Raw genomic sequence first — 24460 nt, 5'->3', positions numbered from 1 at the left:
TCTGTTGCTGCTGGGGGGGGGGGGGAGTGCTAATGCGGGGTCTAGAGGCAACCGGCAGAACAAGCTGCCTGGCAGCACCACACAGTCCACCGCTGCATTCCATTCCTTCTCCCGAGAGTGACACCCAAAATTAATCTCAACATCCATTAAACATTTCAGCCTGCTCTAAACAGGTTGCTTACGGCACTGAATATGACAGCTTTACAGAGCGCTACAGTAGCATAAACTCTGGACTGCAATATGTAGGGTACAGAGCCATTCCAATTATCCTTTTTCATGTGTAGCCTACTATTTCTCTACAGACCTTCCAATACTACTGTTCAATAGTAGTACTAGTGACTATTTTACACTAGGTTAACCTGTGGTCGTGTAATGTTCTAACCATGTTGGAAAATCCCCGGGTGGATCTCCACCTGTCTGAGACAGAGAATTCTGGTCCACATCAGGCTGTGGGTGATTTCATTCAGTCTAATCACCACAATACAGCTGTGCATTGCAACACCATTCTGTGCTATTCTAATCTATCTACACCATCGGACAGGAATGGTTCTCATCAAATTAGTCACGGAAATCACAATGCACAATCAGTGTAGGCTTATACGATTGCTCCATAATTGGAACAGTTTATTGGCAGTGCTTCTATTGTTCATCATTTGAGAAAGTTTTAACAAAACTCTTTACAACTCTGCTTTACAGTTGCCCTGCAAGCAGATCGAAGGCTCCCTTCCCATTTTATGAAGTATCGAGTGAGACAGAGAGTGAGAACTATAACCGTTTTCATTGCACTTTGCAGCAGTGCTCCCCCGGCATCAACTTAATGTGAAAGGCTAAGTAAGCACTTTCATCACTCTCACTGTAAGGGCTTTTCACCTCAGCTGAGGCAACCAGTGTTCAAACTTTAGATTGAAAATCCAGTCATTAGCCGCTCTCAATGCTTTGAGATAAATGACAAAAAAAATTGGTTACACTATATAAGAAGCAGTCTATTTCCCTCTGGCATGCTTGGTTTACAAGGGTATATGACATTGTGATGAGATGGGGCCAGTTTGTGACAGAGCCATACCTGGTCTGTGCTGCACCAAGGACCGTTCACTTTCTTTTCTTCCCTTCCACATACTGTACCAGGCAGGCTCGTTTATCAGTGGAGTGGAAACACTCTGAAAATACACTGCTGTGTCTGCCATCTGACGAGCAGGAGATTTACTAGGAGAAAGTGTTGCAAAAGTCCAATGGAAGGGGAATACAAACAGGTACATTTGTACCCTTCTTATAGCCTCGTTTTGTGAGGTGCTGCTTTAGGTTAACCACAGGCTGTCCAGGGGTTGGAATCATTTCGTTCTGAACAGAACCACCATTTGTATGGTTTTGTTTCACTGTTACAACCAGAAAAACTGGTTCAAACCCCCCCCAAAACTACTAGTTTATTGTGTTCCTTTCTGTTCCTTTTTAACCTGTGAAATCAACCGCTTTTTACATTTAGCTCAATAAATTACTTAGACCAGGCAAACTATACTATATGACCAAAATGATGTGGACACGTGCTTGTCAAACATCTAATTCCAAAATCATGGGCATTAATGTGGAGTTGGTCCCCCCTTTGCTGCTATAACAGCCTCCACTCTTCTGGGAAGGGTGCCCACTAGATGTTGGAACATTGCTGCAGGGACTTGTTTCCATTCAGCCACAAGAGCATTAGTGAGGTCAGGCACTGATGTTGGGCAATTAGACCTGGCACGCAGTCGGGGTTCCAATTCACCCCAAAGGTGTTTGATGGGGTTGAGGTCAGGGCTCTGTGCAGACTAGTCAAGTTCTTCCACACCGATCTTGTCATGCTGAAATAGGAATGGGCCTTCCCCAAACTGTTGCCACAAAGTTGGAAGCACAGAATTTTCTAGAATGTCATTGTACGCTGTAGCATTAAGATTTCCCTTCACTGGAACTGAGGGGCATAGCCCGAACCATGATAAACTGCCCCAGACCATTATTCATCCTGCACCAAACTTTACAGTTGGCATTATGCATTGGGGTAGGCATCGTTCTCCTAGCACCCTTCGAACCCAGATTCATCTGCCAGACTGCCAGATGGTAAAGCGTGATTCATCACTCCAGAAAATGCGCTTTGACCTCTCCAGAGTCCATCTGACGCTTTGCATTGTTCATGGTGATCTTAAGCTTGTGTCTGGCTGCTCGGCCATGGAAACCCATTTCATGAAGCTCCCAATGAACAGTTATTGTGCTGAAGTTGCTTGAAAATTCTGTGTAACTTCCAGCAAGCGTTTATTGTGAACACTGAGGCTATACCTGCTTTAAATTAGTTTTAACAGGGGTCAAGTAGGCTACTGTGGCTATTTGATCATAATGTAGGCCTACTAGAGTGGCCTACCATCCAAAACCATGGAGAAAATGCATCCCATCACATCATGTTCTATCATTAAGCCTACAGTAGCAGCCAACGTGTGGCTGCAACGAGGAGGCTTGAAGCGCTGAGCATCTTGTTATGACATGCATTATCTGAATATAGTCCACAGAATTATATCTCAGAGGAGCGGCTTCTATGGACAAACTTTGAATGTCCTTTGAGCTAGCTAGCTAACAAGCTTGTGTGTGCAGACCTGAATTAAAAACACACATTGCCTTTTTGTTGTTAATAAATAAATGTGAAAACTATTGTATTCTTAACTAGCATTAAAAAAGTAAATCCATTCTTCTCTAGCTAATTCAAAATCTCTCTTCCTATCTTCTGAATCAAGCTTGTAACATCAGTACAGTAGCCTATACTTCGGAGGTGGGACAAGTAGGTAGCCTAAACATGAACACTCACAGGCAAAGATTTTCTAATTGTAGGCAGACTCTGGAATAAGGTTCTGAGTGACAGAGTGAGGGCTTTGCATAAGCACTTTGTTGCGTTTTGTTGTGGGACTAGAAAAATAATTACTGGAACGTAAAAGAACATTATTAACCAATTCCCATGCTTTTATAATAACGGTTCAGTTCAGTACGCATCACTTTTGTTCCAGATTCCTTTTCTGTTCCTTAAAACATTTAGTTATTTTCCAGTTCTGTTCACTGAACCGGTTCCAACCCCTGAAGCTGTCAAAACTAGAAAATCCAACATTTGAAGTTACTGGTATCCCACTGTTACTTCAAAGAGCCAACCTGAGAGAGCTGTTACTTTTCCCACTAACAGCAATAGTATAACGTTGATCCTCCTCGCTGCTTACCGCATCCATCATCTTTGACATCAAAAGGACTTTGCCTCTTAAACAATATCGATCAATACCTTACAGTAAATCACATTACTTTACAAAAATGTTCCATGCTTCATAAAACATCAAAAGCTCCCATATGAAAAAATACTATAATATTCACTGTAGTGCTTTTGCAAAGTTTTTACTGTAGTATTCACTTTAGTTTGTACAGTGAATACTCTATGTTGTGGACATTACTGTCATATTTACTACAGTGTTTTTGTAGATAATTCTATAGTAAGTACTACACATGATCGATGGTACTACAGTGTGTAGTATAGTATTCTACAGCATTTCTGTAAGTACTGTAGTAACGTATACTAAACTGTAGTACTTTTTCCATGTGGGCTACCAGAACAAATGTTTTTGTTGTCACAGTTAAGACACTACCATCCAGGTTGCAACCCAACGCAGCCTGTTATTTTAACATTAGGGATGGGTTGGTCTTTACTGCATTTCGGTCACAGCTAAGTCAGCCTCCTATAGAATACCACTCAGCTTCAGCGCTGCCTGCATGCATGTAGCTGACTCATTAAGGTTACTTTCTCCGATAGATGTCCAACCCAATAACCATCATGGAGTGGGAGTGGGTTCATCATGCGACCGTGTCCCACCCTCAGGGAGGCTGAGATCCCAGAATCCCACTGGTTTACATGGAACTCTAGAAGCCCACTAATTGGACCTAGCTATGCTGCTCAGCCTCAGCTAGGCTTGTCCCCAGACTGCCACAGAGTTAACAGGATTACTCATTCATGCCTCCCACTAGAAAAAGGATGCTGAAGAACAGGCAGGTTCATACTATTTAGCCTACCACATGTCTATGCAGATAACCCTTTGGACCTTCGGGTAAATACCGACAGCACTGTTGTACATCTACTGTCAGTGTTTGAATTTCAATGTGGGTAATTTTAGTGACAGTACTAAGCCATGGTAGTAAACAGATGATGGCTATTGAATTCTAGGTCCTGACCGCAATTGAATCCAGCAAGGGAATATTCCAAGTACTTATCCCCTCCTTGAATAGAGAGGTGGGAACCCTGACAGAGAGGGCAGGCACTGAGAACTAGACCTAATTTCCCACTTTGTCAAACACAATTTGAGGGTCCGGGATTGACGGCTCTGCCCAGGCCAATGGTGCTGCACTCAAACCCTCCGAGTCAGATGGAAAGAGAGGAGAAAGGGGTGGAGAAAGAGAGTTTGACAGCCAAATTCACAGATATAATGTGAAGAATCGCAGAGTAATAAAAAACGAGTATAAAAAAAAAAAAGCGACATAAAGATGTCTCATCTGGGCGCAATTTAACAATGTTTTATAAGACTACAACCTCTTACGGTGCGATTTGTTGTTTTTGCAGGTCTAATTTCCATGCAAAAGCACATAAAGAGCTGAAAGAGGGAATCTGTGCCGTCAGCTCTTTCGGCTAATGTCCCAGTAACACTTCAAGCTTCCAGCTTGGCCTGAGCTCCGCTGTGGGTTAATGAGGAGAAACACAGGCAGTTGAGATAGAAATTCTACCCAATCAAGAGAGAAGAAGCCTTACACCATCCCTATACCACAGAGTTGAGCAACAGTTGTAAAAGTTTCCTCTCTATCTCCGCAGTACATTGATTCTCTCAAGACTCAAGGAAGTTACTTGCTAAGCAGGTGTAAGGCAGTGGGTCGTAATCACACTTGTCATTGAAAAGTGCCAGGTTGTAAAGAATAGAGAGAGCGGGCCCTGATAAGGTAAATGGGGAGGTTCAAATATGTTAGTGCTCATCAGTCTGCCGGCTGTATATCCCTCCCCACTGCTCTCAGCACTTCCTGGTCTGTCTCCTACTTGCTGCCCTAGCAGAAACACACATCATTGACTCTGCTACAACAATGTCCAATAAGAGGCAAATATATCTTAGTCTACGCTGGTGCTGGAAAGCAGAAGCAGAGGTTGTTAAAATGGCAAGAATCTTTTATGGAGGTGGGGAATAACCCTTGTCGTCAATACCGGTCATAGGCTCAGAGGTTGACATCAGCCGGGAGAGAGAAAAAAATGTTCTCTCAACACAGCAATTATCTTAGTTCAAGAGACCTCAAGAGCTGTGCAGCAGAAATGCTGCAGATACTGTATCTCAATTAAACAGCGAGATTAAGGGTAGGGTTCAGTAAAGTGCAGTAGTACTGTACCTTGCCCATTGTGTGACAAGGTGTGATTACACCAGCAAGAGACCAGACATGTTTTAGAGACTGAACTATAGCTTTGGGGCTCTAAAATAGCACTCGACTGGGGCCTGGGCAATGCAAGGCTGAGTAAACTACCCTTACAAAAAAACTACACTACAGGTAAAAAGTTTTAGAACAACTACTCATTCAAGGGTTTTTCTTTATTTGTACTATTTTCTACATTGTAGAATCAGTTGTGTTGTGACAAGGTAGGGGTGGTATACAGAAGATAGCCGTATTTGGTAAAAGACCAAGTCCATATTATGGCAAGAACTTCTCAAATTAGCAAAGAGAAACGACAGTCCATCGTTATTTTAATACATGAAGGTCAGTCAATACGGAAAATGTCAATAACTTTTAAAGTTTCTTCAAGTGCAGTCGCAAAACCCATCAAGCGCTATTGATGAAACTGGCTCTCATGAGGACCGCCACAGGAAAGGAAGACCCAGAGTACCTTTGCTGCAGAAGATAAGTTCATTAGTTACCAGCCTCAGAAATTGCAGCCCAAATAAATGTTTCACACATCTCAAAATCAACTGTTCAAAGGAGACTGCGTGAATCAGACCTTCATGGTCGAATTCAAGGCACACTTAACCAGCATTGCTACCACAGAATTCTGCAGCGATACGCCATCCCATCTGGTTTGCGCTTAGTAGGCCTATCATTTGTTTTTCAACAGGACAATGACCAACACATCTCCAGGCTGTCTGAGGGCTATTTGACCAAGAAGGAGAGAGATGGAGTGCTGCATCAGATAACCTGGCCTCCACAATCACCCAACCTCAACCCAATTGAGATGCTTTGGGATTCCAGGTGAAGCTGGTTGAGAGAATGCCAAGAGTGTGCAGAGCTGTTACTTTGAAGAACTTGTTTAACACTTTTTTGGTTACTACATGATTCCATGTGTTATTTCATAGTGATATTTCATAGTTTTGATGTCACTATTATTTTACAATGTAAAAAATAGTAAAAATAAAGAAAAACTCTTGAATGTGGTGTCCAAACTTTTGACTGGTACTGTATGTGGAAGCATTGCTAATTCAACATGTTTCACATGTTAGGAGAATAACACTATTTCACCACCATATTATTTTTTTCGCATGTGGATTTTCGTACATGTGAAACTGTAAATTTGATGTTCACATGCGAATTTGACAGTTGAATTTATGTGAGGGTAAGTAAGCATCACAAACAACAGATACTAAATGTTCTTCTAAAAGCCTTATTAAGAGCACAGTGGGGAGTTGGGTACCGCAGCACATTAGGCATCATTATCGCACAAATACCAGAGGTCCTGCTTATGTAGGAGGGAATGATTCAGAAATACAGCCAAGCATACAAAGTGGTATAATTACTTTTATTTCTGTGCTATAATAGAAAACACTCACATTGTTTCTGTGGAAACCGGGACAGTTTTTAAATGTCATGAGTGCAGTTTGGGGTTGCTCAGATGGTGGAGGATAATGCGCTGCTAGAAAAGCCCTGCTAGAAAAGTCCTGCATAACCGTGCACACTGCAAAACATTATTGAGAAATGTTCTGTGAATAAGGCCTGCTGATGTAAGGGGGGGATCAAAACAGGGTGGGTAGTGTCGGTCAGCACTGATAACGTGAGTTTTAGAACCGCCCCTCGTTCACTCCATCTTCCCGAGTGACAAGTCAGTCAGCCCACTAAACTCAGAGCAAGATCGGAACTGTATTGATTGATTACTCACTGACAAGTTCAATATGTCTGACTCCTCATATTCAGGTTCTGCCACATGTCTGAAGTAAACAGCATGCATCACTGGTGTGGCTTCATAAAGTTTGGTCTGCTAGACAGCGTAACGCCTCACGACAATTTCAAATGAGGGTATAAAGCTGGAATCCTTAATGGTAAAACTGACACTTCTGTTTGCAATATTACAACAAAGAAGTTATTGCAAACAACAAACTGCTTTTTTCCCTCAGACATCATTGCACATGGGATAGAACAGAAGCATATGTACTGCAAAAATGTTTTACCTTGGTGCACGACACTCCCAGCTCTGCTTCGTCAACAAAACAATAACCGTGGGATGGACAGTGCCGCTGTTCCTCCTACTGCAGATTCCATCATTAACTTAAGCAATAATAGAAAGTGTTACTGGACATTCCGTGGCAGCGAGCCATGTTGCAATAAGCCTCTACAAATTTTACATAGCAATCCTATTATTTTAAAACATCAGAGAGTGATTTACACATTTCCCCACGTACACACAGAGGCACACAGTGTGATCACTTACTTCTGGTCAAGATGATTCATCTTGGTGCTGACTGAGTGTTGGTTTGCAGTGATGACAGTGCTTCATAAGCAGAACTATCCTGTGGACCAACTTAGCTGTGGGGCTAACTACCTCGAGAGAAACTTAGCTGTGGGGCTAACTACCTCGAGCGCAACTTAGCTGTGGGGCTAACTACCTCGAGAGCAACATAGCTGTGAGGCTAACTACCTCGAGAGAAACTTAGCTGTGGGGCTAACTACCTCGAGCGCAACTTAGCTGTGGGGCTAACTACCTCGAGAGCAACATAGCTGTGAGGCTAACTACCCTGAGAGCAACTTAGCTGTGGGGCTAACTACCTCGAGAGCAACTTAGCTGTGGGGCTAATTACCTCGAGGGCAACTTAGCTGTGGGGCTAATTACCTCGAGGGAAACTTAGCTGTGGGGCTAATTACCTCGAGGGCAACATAGCAGTGGGGCTAAACTTAGCTGTGGGGCTAACTACCTCGAGAGCAATTTAGCTGTGGGGCTAACTACCTCGAGAGAAACTTAGCTGTGGGGCTAACTACCTCGAGGGCAACATAGCAGTGGGGCTAATTACCTCGAGGGCAACATAGCAGTGGGGCTAATTACCTCGAGGGCAACTTAGCTGAGGGCTAACTACCTTGAGAGTGGCCACTTAGGAACTGTTTAAGAAGTTATTTTATAGAATAAATACTGAAACAACATCGATAAATACAAGTTTGTCAATAATGAGCAGAGCATGTCTCTGACAGCCATGTCATCAAGTCTGAGGAGTAGGAAAATTAAATGCGTTTAACAGGAAGAAAAAAACATCTTAGCAGACTATTGCTGAAGAAAAGGTGCCACACACATCTCTCTTGCATCTAAACAACAGTTAAATCTAGTTCCTGGATTAAATATTCATGCTCTGAAACACAAATCAATCAGGCTTGCTAACTGCATACCATTCAGACTGATCAGGAAATTTCTTCATTTGGTGGCTGGATCAATAGCTAATTACAGCTACCTTTCACAGGGCCATCTCTGGCTCTGCTGCTGGCTTAATTCCCTTTGTAGGCTATCTTATCTGTCTGTCTCCTTCCACCCGGTGGGAACACAGGAGAGCAGCTTTCTGCTGAACACTGCTTCCACCCCAAAATGAGCCCCCCACTGTTTCTACAAGTTCTTTCTAAATGTGCACCATTGAAAAAATGCTTAATGACTTTCAGGAAATGTGTAAATAGTAATGGGAAAATAGGGGAAATCATAGGGGAAATCAATATGGTAATATGGATATACACTGAGTGTACAAAACATTAAGAACACCTTCCTAATATTGAGTTGCACCCATTTTGCCCTCAGAACACCCTCAATTCCTCGGGGCATGGACTCTACAAGGTGTCAAAAGCGTTCCACAGCGATGCTGACCCATGTTGACTCCAATGCTTCCTACAGTTGTGTCACGTTGGCTGGATGTCCTTTGGGTGGTGGACCATTCTTGATACACACAGGAAACTGTTGCGCGTGAAAAACCCAGCAACGTTGCAGTTCTTGACACATTCAAACCGGTGCGCCTGGCACCTACTAACATACCCCGTTCAAAGGCACTTAAAAGATGTTGTCTTGTTCATTCACCCTCTGAATGGCAGACTGTCTCTCAATTGTCTCAAGGCTTAAAAATCCTTCTTTAACATGTCTCCTTCCATTCATCTACACTGATTGAAGTGGATTTAACAGATGACATCAATAGGGGATCATAGTTTTCACCTGGATTCACCTGGTCAGTCTGTCATTGAAAGAGGTGTTTACATTTTTTTTCACATTCAGTGTAGGTTAGAAAATCTATGCTTAATTGCAGCAGAGAAAAAGAGCACCTGCATGACAAGCACTTTTTGGAGAAAAGAGCAACCAGATATCAATTTTAAAAAGTCAGGGATGATTTGTTCAACGGAATACAAATCACATGGTCATTTCGAAATAATTATGCAGAAAGCTTGCGAAAAGACAACACTAATATGGAACTCTAGATGGCATTGAATGCAATTTTACACAAACATGAACCTTGAACTTGAATTGTACATTACATTCATTTGTAAAGTAACCATCCAAATGATATGGATTTATTAAACTAGATCATAAAGGATATTAACATAATTTAACTGCAGAACTCCACATGGGTGATTTCAATGACATTGGAAGGTGACAATGCGTTTCCAGATCGAACCACTCTCATTAAAAGGTGATGAGGGCTGAGGATCCTTACTGACACAGAGTACACACTAGCTAGTGAGCACTGCCCAGGAAAAGTGCATCAAGGGTGGCAGGTAGCCTAGTGGTTATGCATGTTGGGCCAATAACCGAAAGGTCGCTGCTTTGAATCCCCAAGCCAACTTTTTGCCCTTGAGCAAGACACTTAACCCTACTTGCTGTAAGTCGCTTTGGATAAGAGTGTCTGCTAAATGACACATTTCAAATTTAAGGGCACCTTTGATATCCTCTGGCCCAGTGAGGGAGCCTTTCCCCCTGCCGCCCCCCACATTTTTTAAAAACATTTATTTAACTAGGCAAGTCAGTTAAGAACAAATTCTTATTTACAATGACGGCCTTAACCGGCAAAACCCCGACGTCGCTGGGCCAATTGTGCGCCACCCTATGGAACTCCCAATCACAGCCGGTTGTGATACAGCCTGGATTCGAGCAGGAGTCATTTGATCCAAACAACTATTGACTTCAAAAAGCTTGAAATGGCCTCCTCTTCATTGACATTTTCAACCTGACCTGGTCCATAATAACAACATGTTTCAAGCAGACCACCATAGTCCCTGTGCCCAAAAACACCAAGGTAACCTGTCTAAATAACTATCACCCCGTAGCACTCACATCTATAACCATGAAATGCTGGTCATGGCTCACATCAACACCATCATCCTAGATACCCTGGATCCAATCCAATTCACATACCACCCCAACAATTCCACAGATAACGCAATCTCTATCGCACTCCATACTGCTCTCTCCCACCTGGACAAAAGCAATACCTATGTAAGAATGCTGTTCATTGACTACAGCTCAGCGTTCAACATCATCGTTTCCTCCAAGCTCATACTAAGCTCAGGACCCTGGGATTGAACACCTTCTGAAACTGGATCTCCTGACGGGTGAGAGTAGGCAACAACATATCCACCATTGCTGACCATCAACACGGGTGCCCATCAGGGGTGTGTGCTTAGTTCCCTCCTGTACTCCCTGTTCACCCACGGCTGTGTGGTCGCGCACAACTCCAACACCAGGAATTAACATGGTCTACACTTACCCACAAAGTTGTGAAAAGGGGCACAACAGGAGGCTGAAAATACTTAGCATGGGCCCTCAGATCCTCAAAAAGTTATACAGCTGCACCATTGAGAACATCTTGGCTGCATCACTGCTTGGTACGACAACTGCAAGGCACCCAACTGCATAGCGCTACAGAGGGTGGTTAATTACGGCCCAGTACATCACTGGGGCTGAGCTCCCTGGCATCCAGGACTACACCAGGCGGTGTCAGAAGAAGACCACAAAAATTGTCAAAGACTCCAGCCACCCAAGCCATAGACTGTTTTCTTTACTACCGCACATCACGCGCTACCAGTGCACCAGGTCAGGAACCAACAGGACCCTGAACAGCTTCTACTCCCAAGCCATGACACTGCTAATCAAGACTCCTAAATAGCTCATCAAATGGCTACCGGGACTACCTGCATTGACCCTTTTTTGCACTAACTCTCTTGCACTGACCATGCTCACACACTGGACTCTACCCACACATACTCAAACTAACACCCAAACACACACACACACACAATATATGCCCACAGACAAAACACACAAACACATGCATACTGACGCCACACACACACACACACACACACTCTACCGGTCAAAAGTTTTAGAACACCTACTCATTCAAGGGTTTTTCTTTATTTGTACTATTTTCTACATTGTAGAATAATAGTGAAGACATAACAACTATGAAATAACACATATGGAATCATGTAGTAACCAAGAAAGTGTTAAACAAATCAAAATATATTTTATATTTGAGATTGTTCAAAGAGCCACCCTTTGCCTTGATGACAGCTTTGCACACTCTTGACATTCTCTCAACCAACTTCACCTGGAATGTTTTTCCAACAGTCTTGAAGGCGTTCCCACATATGCTGAGCACTTGTTAGCTGCTTTTCCTTCACTCTGCGGTCCAACTCATCCCAAACCATCTCAATTTGGTTGAGGTAGGGGGATTGTGGAGGCCAGGTCATCTGATGCAGCACTCCATCACTCTCCTTCTTGGTCAAATAGCCCTTACATAGCCTGGAGGTGTGTTGGGTCATTGTCCTGTTGAAAAACAAATGATATCCCATCTGGATTGGGCTTAGTGGGACTGGCGTATCGCTGCAGAATGCTGTAGTAGCCATGCTGGTTAACTGCGCCTTGAATTCTAAATAAATCACAGACAATGTCACCAGCAAAGCACCCCCACACCATAACAGCTCCTTCTCCATGCTTTACGGTGGGAACCACACATGCGGAAATCATCCATTCACCCACACCGTGTCTGAAAAAGGCACGGCGGATGGAACCAAAAATCTCAAATTTGGACTCCAGACCAAAGTACACATTTCCACCGATCTAATGTCCATTGCTCATGTTGCTTGGCCCAAGCAAGTCTCTTCTTCTTATTGGTGTCTTTTAGTAGTGGTTTCTTTGCATCAATTTGACCATGAAGGCCTGAGTCCTCTGAACAGTTGATGTTGAGATGTGTCTGTTACTTGAACTATTTGAAGTTCATGCCAGCAGCATACCACCCTGCATACCACTGCTGGCTTGCTTCTGAAGCTAAGCAGCGTTGGTCCTGGTCAGTTCCTGGATGGGAGACCAGATGCTGCTGGAAGTGGTGTTGGAGGGCCAGTAGGAGGCACCCTTTCCTCTGGTCTAAAAAATATCCCAATGCCACAGGGCAGAGTGATTGGGGACACTGCCCTATGTAGGGTGCTGTCTTTTGGATGGGATGTTAAACAGGTGTCCTGACTCTCTGCGGTCATTGAAGATCCCATGGCACTTATTGTAAGAGTAGGGGTGTTAACCCCAGTGTCCTGGCTAAATTCCCAATCTGGCCCTCAAACTATCACGGTCACCTAATAATCCCCAGTTTACAATTGGCTCATTTCTCCCCAGTAACTATTCCCCAGGTCGCTGCTGGAAATGAGAATGTGTTCTCAGTCAACTTACCTGGTAAAATAATGGATAAAAAATGTAAAAAGCATTTATTTGGGCACCAATTTCTGAGACTGGTGACTAATGAACTTATTCTCTGCAGCAGAGGTAACTCTGGGTCTTCCATTCTTGTGGCAGTCCTCATGGGATCCAGTTTTATCATAGCGCTTATTCGTTTTTACGACCTGCACTTGAAGAAACATTCAAAGTTCTTGATATTTTCTGTATTGACTGATCTTCATGTCTTAAAGTATTGATGGACTGTCATTTCTCTTTGCTTATTTGTGCTGTTCTTGCCATAATATGGACTTGGTCTTATACCAAATCGGGCTATCTTCTACCCCCCCCCCCCCCCCCCTATCCTGTTGCCTAGTCACTGTAACCCTACCTATATGTACATACTGTAGCTACCTCAATTACCTCGTACCCCTGCACATCGACTTGGTACTGGAACTTCTATATAGCCATGTTATTTTGACTCATTATTGTTATTCATTATTCACTGTACTTGTTCCTCATGTCACTATTTCTATTTGTTTTATCTTTAACTCTGCATTGTTGGAAAGCGCCCGTAAGTAAGCATTTCACTGAGAGAAGCACTCACCTCCAGCACTGCAGCCATTAAAGAATACACTCACTAGCCAGACGTTAAACACCAGCGTCTGCTTGGTGTTGGTGCCAAGTCAGCTTACCTGGAGTTGTTTTTGTGTTATGAGGGGGGCAGTGATGGTTCATTATGCCTGTCTCTCTGAATGTGCTGACAGCTGGTTGGTACGGCAGGTCAGACAGTCCCTCCACATAAAACCTAACAGTCCAAACACTGCCATAGCACATTAGTCACACTCACACGCTGCCCTTTTCACGGCTGCCACCACTCCTTCACTACCTGCTAATGGAGCCAAAGATGTTGATTTTCACCCAGCAGGGGGTCTTCCAGAGGAGGGGGGGTGTGGCCCCAGCCCATCTCTATTCCTTAGTGATCAGATGTGTGGATCAGGTCCCATGCAGCGTGGTGCATGTACAAATCAGAGGCCCCCAGTCAGAACCACAGCACAATCAAACAGACAAACTAACTGAGGACGAGATGAGAGGAAGCCAACGGCTTGTTTCCCACTGCAGACTGTTCCATCCCTCCAGAGTACAGCTTCCTGTTAGAGCCCATGGGTGTTAAAGGCCCAGTGCAGTCAAAAACTTGAACTCCTGTGTTTTATATATATTTCCACACTATTGGGTTGGAATAATACTTGTTTGTTGGGATGGAGTTTTGGCCTGCCTGGTGACATCACAGGCGCTAAATTAGTTAAATGACCAATAAGAAAGACACTTCCAAATCTCTAGTTTTCTGTTTTCCCCTCCCCACTCAGACCACACCCAGCTAATTTCTTGCTTGGGATATGTATATTTGCTAAAAAGATATGTTTCTTTTTGACCATTTTAATTGAAAACAATCACAGTAAGGAACTTAAACTGTTACCCAGAAATGATTTGATAATGATACAAAAAGAGACAAAAATGGCTCTGGAACTGGTGGACCTGGAACTTAAGTAACCGTGGCACACACACACACGTCACACGTACAGGCTACTGATACGGATTAAAAGCGACATACCGTACTATTGTTCCAGTTCATTTACTAAATAATTCTTACATAACAGTCTGATCCATTATGCCATATAAACTGAGATTTTATTCATACGACTCTGTACCATCATCTTGCTTATGAGGCCACTATGCTGGTGCTGGTCCATCTCAGGACATCTACAAATAGAAAACTATCATACTACAGTAAAATGTTTAGACTTATTATACTCTCCCCTATCCCCCTAGCACCCTTTAACATTTAACAAGAGATTGGAGAATGCTCACTGTGAGTCTCGGAGCTCACAATAAGAGCTGTTCCTCTTCCCGCAGCATCAAATTACCCATGGCTGAGAAATCCTCTCTCTGGAATGGCTTTAGATGAGCAGGCCGCCAGAGGCTAATTCCTCTGCTCTCTCAGGGGAAATTACTTTGTTTAGTTGTTACTAGAGAAAAGTCCGTTTGTGCACCGCTTTATTAAGTTCTTCTACAGTAAAAGACAGTATGTTGATGTACAGGGAAAACATGCTGCATTGTGGATGTACAGGGAAAACATGCTGCATTGTGGATGTACAGAGAAAACATGCTGCATTGTGGATGTACAGGGAAAACATGCTGCATTGTGGATGTACAGGGAAAACATGCTGCATTGTGGATGTACAGAGAAAACATGCTGCATTGTGGATGTACAGGGAAAACATGCTGCATTGTGGATGTACAGGGAAAACATGCTGCATTGTGGATGTACAGGGAAAACATGCTGCATTGTGGATGTACAGAGATTGTGGATGTAACATGCTGCATTGTGGATGTACAGGGAAAACATGCTGCATTGTGGATGTACAGGGAAAACATGCTGCATTGTGGATGTACAGGGAAAACATGCTGCATTGTGGATGTACAGGGAAAACATGCTGCATTGTGGATGTACAGGGAAAACATGCTGCATTGTGGATGTACAGGGAAAACATGCTGCATTGTGGATGTACAGGGAAAACATGCTGCATTGTGGATGTACGGGGAAAACATGCTGCATTGTGGATGTACAGGGAAAACATGCTGCATTGTGGATGTACAGGGAAAACATGCTGCATTGTGGATGTACAGGGAAAACATGCTGCATTGTGGATGTACAGGGAAAACATGCTGCATTGTGGATGTACAGAGAAAACATGCTGCATTGTGGATGTACAGGGAAAACATGCTGCATTGTGGATGTACAGGGAAAACATGCTGCATTGTGGATGTACAGGTGGATGTACACATGCTGCATTGTGGATGTGTGCTGCATTGTGGATGTACAGGGAAAACATGCTGCATTGTGGATGTACAGGGAAAACATGCTGCATTGTGGATGTACAGGGAAAACATGCTGCATTGTGGATGTACAGGGAAAACATGCTGCATTGTGGATGTACAGGGAAAACATGCTGCATTGTGGATGTACAGGGAAAACATGCTGCATTGTGGATGTACAGGGAAAACATGCTGCATTGTGGATGTACGGGGAAAACATGCTGCATTGTGGATGTACAGGGAAAACATGCTGCATTGTGGATGTACGGGGAAAACATGCTGCATTGTGGATGTACAGGGAAAACATGCTGCATTGTGGATGTACAGCTGCATTGTGGATGTACGGGGAAAACATGCTGCATTGTGGATGTACAGGGAAAACATGCTGCATTGTGGATGTACAGGGAAAACATGCTGCATTGTGGATGTACAGGGAAAACATGCTGCATTGTGGATGTACGGGGAAAACATGCTGCCTGTTTACTGCTAAATGGGAATATTCATCCAAGGGCAAGATCAGTCAGAGACTATGTGTGTGTGTGTGTGTGTGTGTGTGTGTGTGTGTGTGTGTGTGTGTGTGTGTGTGTGTGTGTGTGTGTGTGTGTGTGTGTGTGTGTGTGTTCTTAAATGTGTTGGCAACAGTATAGAGAATAGAGTCAAAACCAGCTCAGCTGCACCCTGGCCTGATGAATCATTTCTGCATGTCTGGTGCAGCCTGACTCTGCAGCAGCACCACACATACACACCGCGCTGCCGCCGCACATGGGCCCCATCCCCATCCCATCCAGTCAGCTGCTGCCCCTTGCGGAAGGATGCAACAAGCTGCTAATTTTCTTAAAGAAGCAGTGCCTTCACAACTCAAAGTGTCACATTTGAACTTTGCCAAAGAGGAGGACAACTGTGGTGGGACCAGCCATGGCAAATTTGATAGGCTAAGAAAAATAATTTTAGCACAGATAGCAAAACCCCATGTTGCAAAACCCAAAGGGCCAACTCCAGAACTTATGTCCATTGTTTTTACTGTATAGATCACAGGTGCAGACTGCTGTCTGGCATTTAGGTGCTAGCCCTCCAAGCAGTAATAGTGCTGAAATGTCAGCACTGTTTGGGGCGGTGTGCATAATGATGTAACAACCTCTGCATGTAGTGGTAACAAGGGATGGGGACCTGCGGAGCATTGGAAGCATCAGCTTTTTCAGGGAAACATTTTAAACCCCACCCACTGTCATTTCTGGGAATACAGGAGGCTTCCCGAGCAATGCAAACATGGACTTACTAAGCCCACTGCTAATGTCCAAGTAAGTCTCTTAACAGCAAGATAGCAGGGTGCATCTTTCGCTCAGCTTCTCTTTCCTCAATGTCCTCTTAGCTCTTTGTCACTTCACACAGTTAATGGTGCTCCATAACTGACACTTGTCTTCTGGGAATGTGTGGGAGTAGGCTACTATCTGTGCAGGAGAAGGATGAGATAGGAACTGAAATGCATTTTTAGGATTTCAGCCCTGAAGCAGCTGATGAGGTCAAAGATGTCTCACACGTTGTCATTGAGGAAGGACGTCTGGCGTCTGCCAAGTTCCACACTTTTACACGTTAGCTGCACAGAAGTAGAATCACTAAGCTCTTCTTGGGTTGAAAATAGACTCTCCACTTCTGCATTCATCTACTTTAATATGCCACTGCATTGAACATAATTTCGACTGGGTGTTTAAATATGCCTTTGAATGAGAAGAAAGAAATGTAAGTCTATGGTTTCATAGTATAACAGCCAACCTTCCTCACCCTCCAATGGTATGGTGAATAATTAATAAAATTATCCCACTGAAGGCAACTTGATAAAGGAAAACCAATGAAAACCCCCACTGACTGTGATATGTGCAACCACCAAACACCTCCCGGTGTCCAGAAGTCTGGAAGGCCTCCAGCCCTCATATCCTTCACCTACCTAAACTGTGGGGTATTTTTAGCCCAGATATTTCTCAAATGTGTTTTCCTGTAGTTGTAGTGACACAAAGTCAGCATGGTCATCAACGTCATCACCAAGAAGAGCTTGCTTATGCTTTAAGAGGTGGGTTTTCGTTTTGGTTTCATATTAGCCTCAACTTTGTAGATAAAGCTATGTTTTCTAGCATAACTGGCTATGCCAAAAGATGAGTAGTAGCAAGTAGTGTAGACCATAAGGAGAGGTGCTCCTCTGAGCCATTCTTCCTCAAGTTACAACCCCTACTTTCATTAGTATAGGACCACATTGTCTCACAGGACGTTGGTGGCACCTTAATTGGGAAAGACCGGCTCATGGTAATGGCTGGAACGGAATCAATGGAATGGTATTGAACACATCAAACATGGTTTCCATGTGTTTGATACCATTCCATCCACTCCATTCCAGACAATATTATGAGCCGGGTTTATGTGCTGTAAGCTTGACAGCATGGTTAATCAGAACTGAAGAAGCCTACTGCCCAAATCATTGTTGTCAGCCGATAATTAACATGCCTTATTTTGAACGGAGAGCCCTGCAAGAGCACACAGAACTAAGTGCTGTCAGTGACCACTGCAAATGCCTCATCTATCACAGTAAATCACCATAACAATATTAGGCCTACATTAGGCTATTGCTTTTCATTTTGCTTACTGCCTCTTCATCTGCCTGGGTAGACTCCATATTCAGAATTGATTGCCCTACATCTGCCTGGGTAGACACCATATTCAGAATTTGAGGTTAAGAATAATAACTAGACATGCAAAAGGTAAACTTTTTGTAACTATAGTGTAGACAGCATTGCTACACCTGGAAAAGGGAAACGTACTAGTTAGCAATCAACAACAACAAAGCAGTAGTGTTGTGGGCTGAAAGTGAGACAGGAGTTGTCTTATTATCTGGAAGGAGTAGTACAAGGTTAGGCATTCCGGCATTCCATTGCATTAATTGACAGCAAAACGTAGGCTACTGAGACAACCGGTTTTACGAAGGAGCATGTTATCGAGGGATACCCAAAAAGCGCTCACGTTCAGGAGACAGTGTACTCTGAATTAGACCTATTGGCTACGTTATATAAATATTTCATAATCAAGATGTAGCCTATAATCACCTGGCTATGTAAAGCATAATCTGCAGTAGGCTATTAAATAGACATGGATGGGATACAACACTGGAAATGCAAACAGGAGGCAGGTTGCCACACAAATTAGCGAACGGACATTGGGCTACTTACAGTTCTCAAGAACTGAATTTCATCTTCCCCTTCACCACCTTCAGCCATGGCTGTTGAGGAGCCTGCTCAGACTCGGGTAGCCTCCACTGTCGGCTCGCAGCACCGCGCTGCTACTCTTCTCTCTAATCGATATTAGCATATAGCTAATCCAAAGCGATATATGAGGTTGGGAGCCCGAGCGAACTACTGCAGACTGTCACTCATGCCCGCTCGCTCACTGCCAATGCCAACGGTTCCCGAGAGAGCGCGTGAGCGTTGGTATAGGCTGGAACAAATGAGAGCGGGGCTGGAATGTGAAGCATAGTCTTGCAGTCAAAATACGGCAGTCGGGTCTTTATCTTCGACGTCAGCAGTGGATCTTATTAATACAAACAGTAAAGCGTGAGCTTTCAAAATTCCCTCGCCATACAACAGCCGCACAACAGCGCGCAATAGTTGCTTTTCCTTTGGTGATGTATTCAGTGATAGTATTCTTAATTGTTTAGGCGCGTCGAATAGATATATCTAACAGTACATAGCCTATATACATGTTTCCAATTAATAGGCCTAAAACGTTATCTAACGCTGTGTTGTGGTCTATATTCAGAACCACATTCCTGTAAAGCTTTAGAGAGGATCTCATGTTAAATACCGTTGAAGTAATATGGCTACAGGTCCACCTGTCTCACCTTAAACCCATTCTGGTGGGAGGCTGATATAGACCACCAAGTGCTAACAGTCAGTATCCGGATAATATGTGTGAAATGCTTGATAATGTATGCGATATCAACAGAGAAGTATATTTTATGGGCGACTTAAATATAGACTGGCTCTCATCAAGCTGTCCACTCAAGAAAAAACGTAAAACTGTAACCAATGCCTGCAACCTGGTTCAGGTTGTCAGTCAAGCTGCCCACTCAATAAAAAACTTCAAACTCTAACAAGTGACTGCAACCTGGTTCAGGTTATCAGTCAACCTACCAGGGTATTTACAAAGAGCACAGGAATGAAATCATCAACATGTATTGATCACATCTTTACTAATGCTGCAGAAATTTGCTTTAAAGTGGTATCCAAATCCATAGGATGTAGTGATCATAATATAGTAGCCATATCTAGGAAAATCAGTTCCAAAGGCTGGGCCTAATATAGTGTTTAAGAGGTCATAGAATAAGTTTTATAGTGATTCATATGTTGATGATGTAAAGAATATTTGCTGGTCTGTGGTGCGTAATGAGGAGCACCAGGCGCTGCACTTGACACATTTAGGAAATTGCTTATTCCAGTTAGTAATAAGCATGTACCCATTAAAAAAATGACTGTAAAAACTGTTAAATCCCCTTGGCTTGATGAGGAATTGAAAAATGGTATGGTTGAGAGGGATGAGGCAAAAGGTATGGCAAAAGTCTAGCAGCCCAACTGATTGGCAAATGGACTGAAAATGTAGAAATCATGTTACTAAAGAAAAGGAAAAAGAAACTATACCATGAAACAAAAATAAATTATATAAAGAATGATAGTAAAACGCTTTGGAGAATCTTAAATGACATTTTGGGAAAAAAGGCTAACTCAGCTCCATCATTCATTGAATCAGATGGCTCATTCGTCACAGAACCCACTGATATTGACAACTACTTTAATGACTTTTTCATTGGCAAGATAAGCAAATGACATATGACATGCCAGCAACAAACGCTGACACTACACATCCAAGTATATCTGACAAAATTATGAAAAATCAAGAATTGTACTTTTGAATTCCGTAAAGTCAGCATGGAAGAGGTGAAAAAAACATTGTTGTCAATCAACAATGACAAGCCTTTGGGGTCTGACAATCTGGGTGGAAAATTACTGAGGATAATGGCGGATGATATTGCCACTCCTATTTGCCACAGCTTCAATTTAGGCCTACTAGAAAGTGTGTGCCCTCAGACCTGGAGGGAAGCTAAAGTCATTCCGCTACCCAAGAATAGTAAATCCCCCTTTACTGTCTCAAATAGGCAACCAATCAGCCTGTTTTCAACCCTTAGTAAACTTCTGTAAAAAATGGTGTTTGACCAGATACAATGCTATTTCACAGTAAACAAATTGACAACAGACTTATAGGGAAGGACACTCAACAAGCACGGCACTTACACAAATGATTGATGATTGGCTGAGAGACATTGAAGATACAATTATTGTGGGGGCTTTCTTGTTAGACTTCAGTGCAGCTTTTGACATTATAGATCATAGTCTGCTGCTAGAAAAACACCCCCTGCTAGAATGTGGATAAATAGTTACTTATCTAACAGAACACAGAGGGTGTTCTTTAATGGAGGCTTCTCAAACATAATCCAGGTAGAATCAGGTATTCCCCAGGGTAGCTGTTTAGGCCCTTTGCTTTTTTCAATCTTTACTAACAACATGCCACTGGCTTTGAGTAAGGCCAGTGTGTGTATGTATGCGGATGACTCAACATTATACACGTCAGCTACTACACGTAAGCTACAACAGCGACTGAAATGACTGCAACACTTAACAAAGAGCTGCAGTTATCTTTGGAATGGGTAGCAAGGAATAAGTTAGTCCTAAATATTTCCAAAATTGAAAGCATTGTATTTGGGACAAATCATTCACTAAACCCTAAACCTCAACTACATCTCGTAATGAATAATGTGGAAATTAAGTAAATTGAGGTGACTAAACTGCTTTGAGTAACCCTGGATTGTAAACTGTCACGGTCAAAACATATTGATACAACAGTAGCTAAGACGGGGATCAGTCTGTCCATAATAAAGCTCTACCTTCTTAACAACACTATCAACAAGGCAAGTCCTACGGGCCCTATTTTTGTTGCACCTAGACTACTGTTCAGTAGTGTGGCCAGGTGCAACAAAGAGTGACTTAGGAAAATTGCAGTTGGCTCAGAACAGGGCAGCACGGCTGGCCCTTAAAAGTACACAGAGTGCTAACATTAATGACATGCATGTCAATCTCTCATGGCTCAAAGTGGAAGAGAGATTGACTTCATCACTACTTGTTTTTGTAAGAGGTTGTAAGAGGTTGACAAGCTGAATGTGCCGAGCTGTCTGTTTAAAATACTTGCACACAGCTCGGACACCCATGCATACCCCACAAGACATGCCACCAGAGGTCTCTTCACAGTCCCCAAGTCCAGAACAGACTATGGGAGGCGCACAGTACTACATAGAGCCATGACTACATGGAACTGTATTCCACATCAGGTAACTGATGCAAGCAGTAGAATCAGATTTTTTTTTAAACAGGTAAAAATACACCTTATGGAACAGCGGGGACTGTGAAGAGACACACAAAGGTACAGACACATGCATACGCATACATTGTGATATTGCTGAATGGTGGTATTGAACATTTTGTATTGTAGTTATGTAATGGTGTTAAAATGTTATATGATGTCCTGTTTTATATTTGGTTTTATATGTAATGTAGGTGCTTTAATATGTTTGGAACCCAGGAAGAGCAGCTGCTGCCTTGACAGGAACTAATGGGGATCCTGAATAAATACAAAATACAAATACAAACATAGCATCCAATATGCATAGACTTCTTACACAGCACCTGCCTCCACAAATCAGCACCATGGACAGCACCTAGAATAACAGAACAGTATAGAGTATGGCTTCATTATTGCACTCTAAGCGGCCAGTGAAATAGTGTTTAATGTTCAATGTAGCCTGCAAATCGACTTATGCAGCTTAAGTAAATAAATCATTCATTGTATAGTGGGGTTAAATGTGTAAATATGACCTAATACATACTCACCCCAGCAGCCTTTTAAAGCCCCTTGTTTTCACTACATCGATGAAAACGGCTAATGGAAACAGCACTGATGAAATTATGTTGCAACACTGGCAAGGAAATCAATACATAACCTCAACTTTAACTTTTCATTAGGATTACTTAGATCATTTTCATAGCTTTAGTCAGATCCACAGCAACCTAAAACAAGGTCAAGTTCTGTAGCAGGAAATTGTAAATTCATATTTTTTTTTCTCTCAGACAAAGTGTAATAAAACAATGTTACAGAACATATATACTAAGATGTTTGTAAAGTCAATATTTGATGTTTTACTGACAGAATATGCCTAGCTAGTTCTTCCTCACCCCTCCAACCCCCATCTCTTTCACAAAAACCAATAGGCTACATATACCTACCTATATTTAATAATTAGTCAAGTATTTTGTTTGACATGGGCTATAGTTGTCTTTTCTTAAACAGTAGCCAGGTATTGTGCCAAGTCTTGATTGGAGATAATGTTTTGTATGGTCCAATGCTGCCACCTTGTGGTACTGCTTTCAAATTGGTGTATATGGTCCAATGCTGCCACCTTGTGGTACTGCTTTCAAATTGGAATGACGGACCTTATCCTAAATCAGTGCACCTTATTCCACTAATCAACTCATCACCAAACCTTTAATTAGTGGAACCAGGTGTGTAGTGCTAGGGAAAAAGAGGCAGGATTAAGAAACACTGGTCTAAACCAAGGGCCCTGTCCTCCCTCCCTCCCACAGTGTGAGAGGGATTCATGAGAATATTGGCCTATTACAGTGGCCTTTACTCCATTGCTGATTAGGTCGGCCTTTATTCAATTGAAATGTTTGTATGTTGAATAAACTGCAATTTCAACTTATTCTGCCAGTTGTTGATGCTGTTCCTTATGCCGTTGGACATTTTTTTTAACAAAATATCCACAGGAAAATATTAATAAAACAAACTTTTCAGAACACTGGTTTTGATCACCTGATGCATGTGCAAACCCATGTAGCCTTAACAGAAGGTAGGGAATGCTTAGTGCAGGGGAGTCAAACTCATTCCATGGAGGGCTCAGTATCTGCTGGTTTTTGTTATTTCCTTTCCATTTGTGTCCAATTATTCACCTACACAACCGGGTGAGAGGAGTTCCTAACTAATCTGTGACCTTAAAGCGACGATCAGTGTTGAAACAATAACAAAGTACCTCCCCACCACGGTTTCAGAAAATGTAGGTTGAATGCAGCTGGAGAAATGTAACCACTCTTCAATTGAAAGACAGAGCTACGGATTCAAGGACTGACCATCCATGATATCAAAATTATAGTTTCAACCATGTTTTTAGGCTATACATTTACTTTGTTTACAAACATGGGAGTAAAACAAGCTTATATTTTGGGTACGACAGTTGAACTAAACTAAGCTCATGAGCCTAAATTATTCTTTAATCAATCGGTACATTTTCATTTACTGTAGGCTATAAGTACAAAAATGGATGATAGTCTGCCCTCTATGGAATGAGTTTTGACACCTGTGGCTTAGTGGGATCCTTGAGACGACCAACTGACATCCCCCTATTGAAGTTTAAATTCAAAGAGTTCAAAGAGTTAAGGTAAGGTTAGGGTCAGGGCAGTTTAGTTTATTCATTCAACCATTTAAAAAAAACAAGCACACAAAAAA

The 24460-nt window shown here is 42.6% G+C and overlaps 1 protein-coding gene across 1 annotated transcript in view; it reads right to left on the bottom strand.

The window, feature by feature from the left end:
- The window catches only part of LOC139384069 (ryanodine receptor 3-like), a 159766-nt gene extending 140617 nt beyond the window's left edge, over positions 1-19149 (bottom strand). The window contains exon 1 of the mRNA XM_071128705.1: positions 19027-19149. Coding sequence (XP_070984806.1) covers positions 19027-19074 — 48 coding nt within the window. The 5' untranslated portion in view covers positions 19075-19149. The remainder of the gene's footprint in view (positions 1-19026) is intronic.
- Positions 19150-24460: the final 5311 nt, after the last annotated feature.

Source organism: Oncorhynchus clarkii, chromosome 25 (assembly GCF_045791955.1).
Source record: "Oncorhynchus clarkii lewisi isolate Uvic-CL-2024 chromosome 25, UVic_Ocla_1.0, whole genome shotgun sequence".
Classification (NCBI taxonomy): domain Eukaryota; kingdom Metazoa; phylum Chordata; class Actinopteri; order Salmoniformes; family Salmonidae; genus Oncorhynchus; species Oncorhynchus clarkii.
The sequence above is the reverse complement of the archived record's forward strand: the minus strand, read 5'-3'. Positions and strand labels throughout refer to the sequence as shown.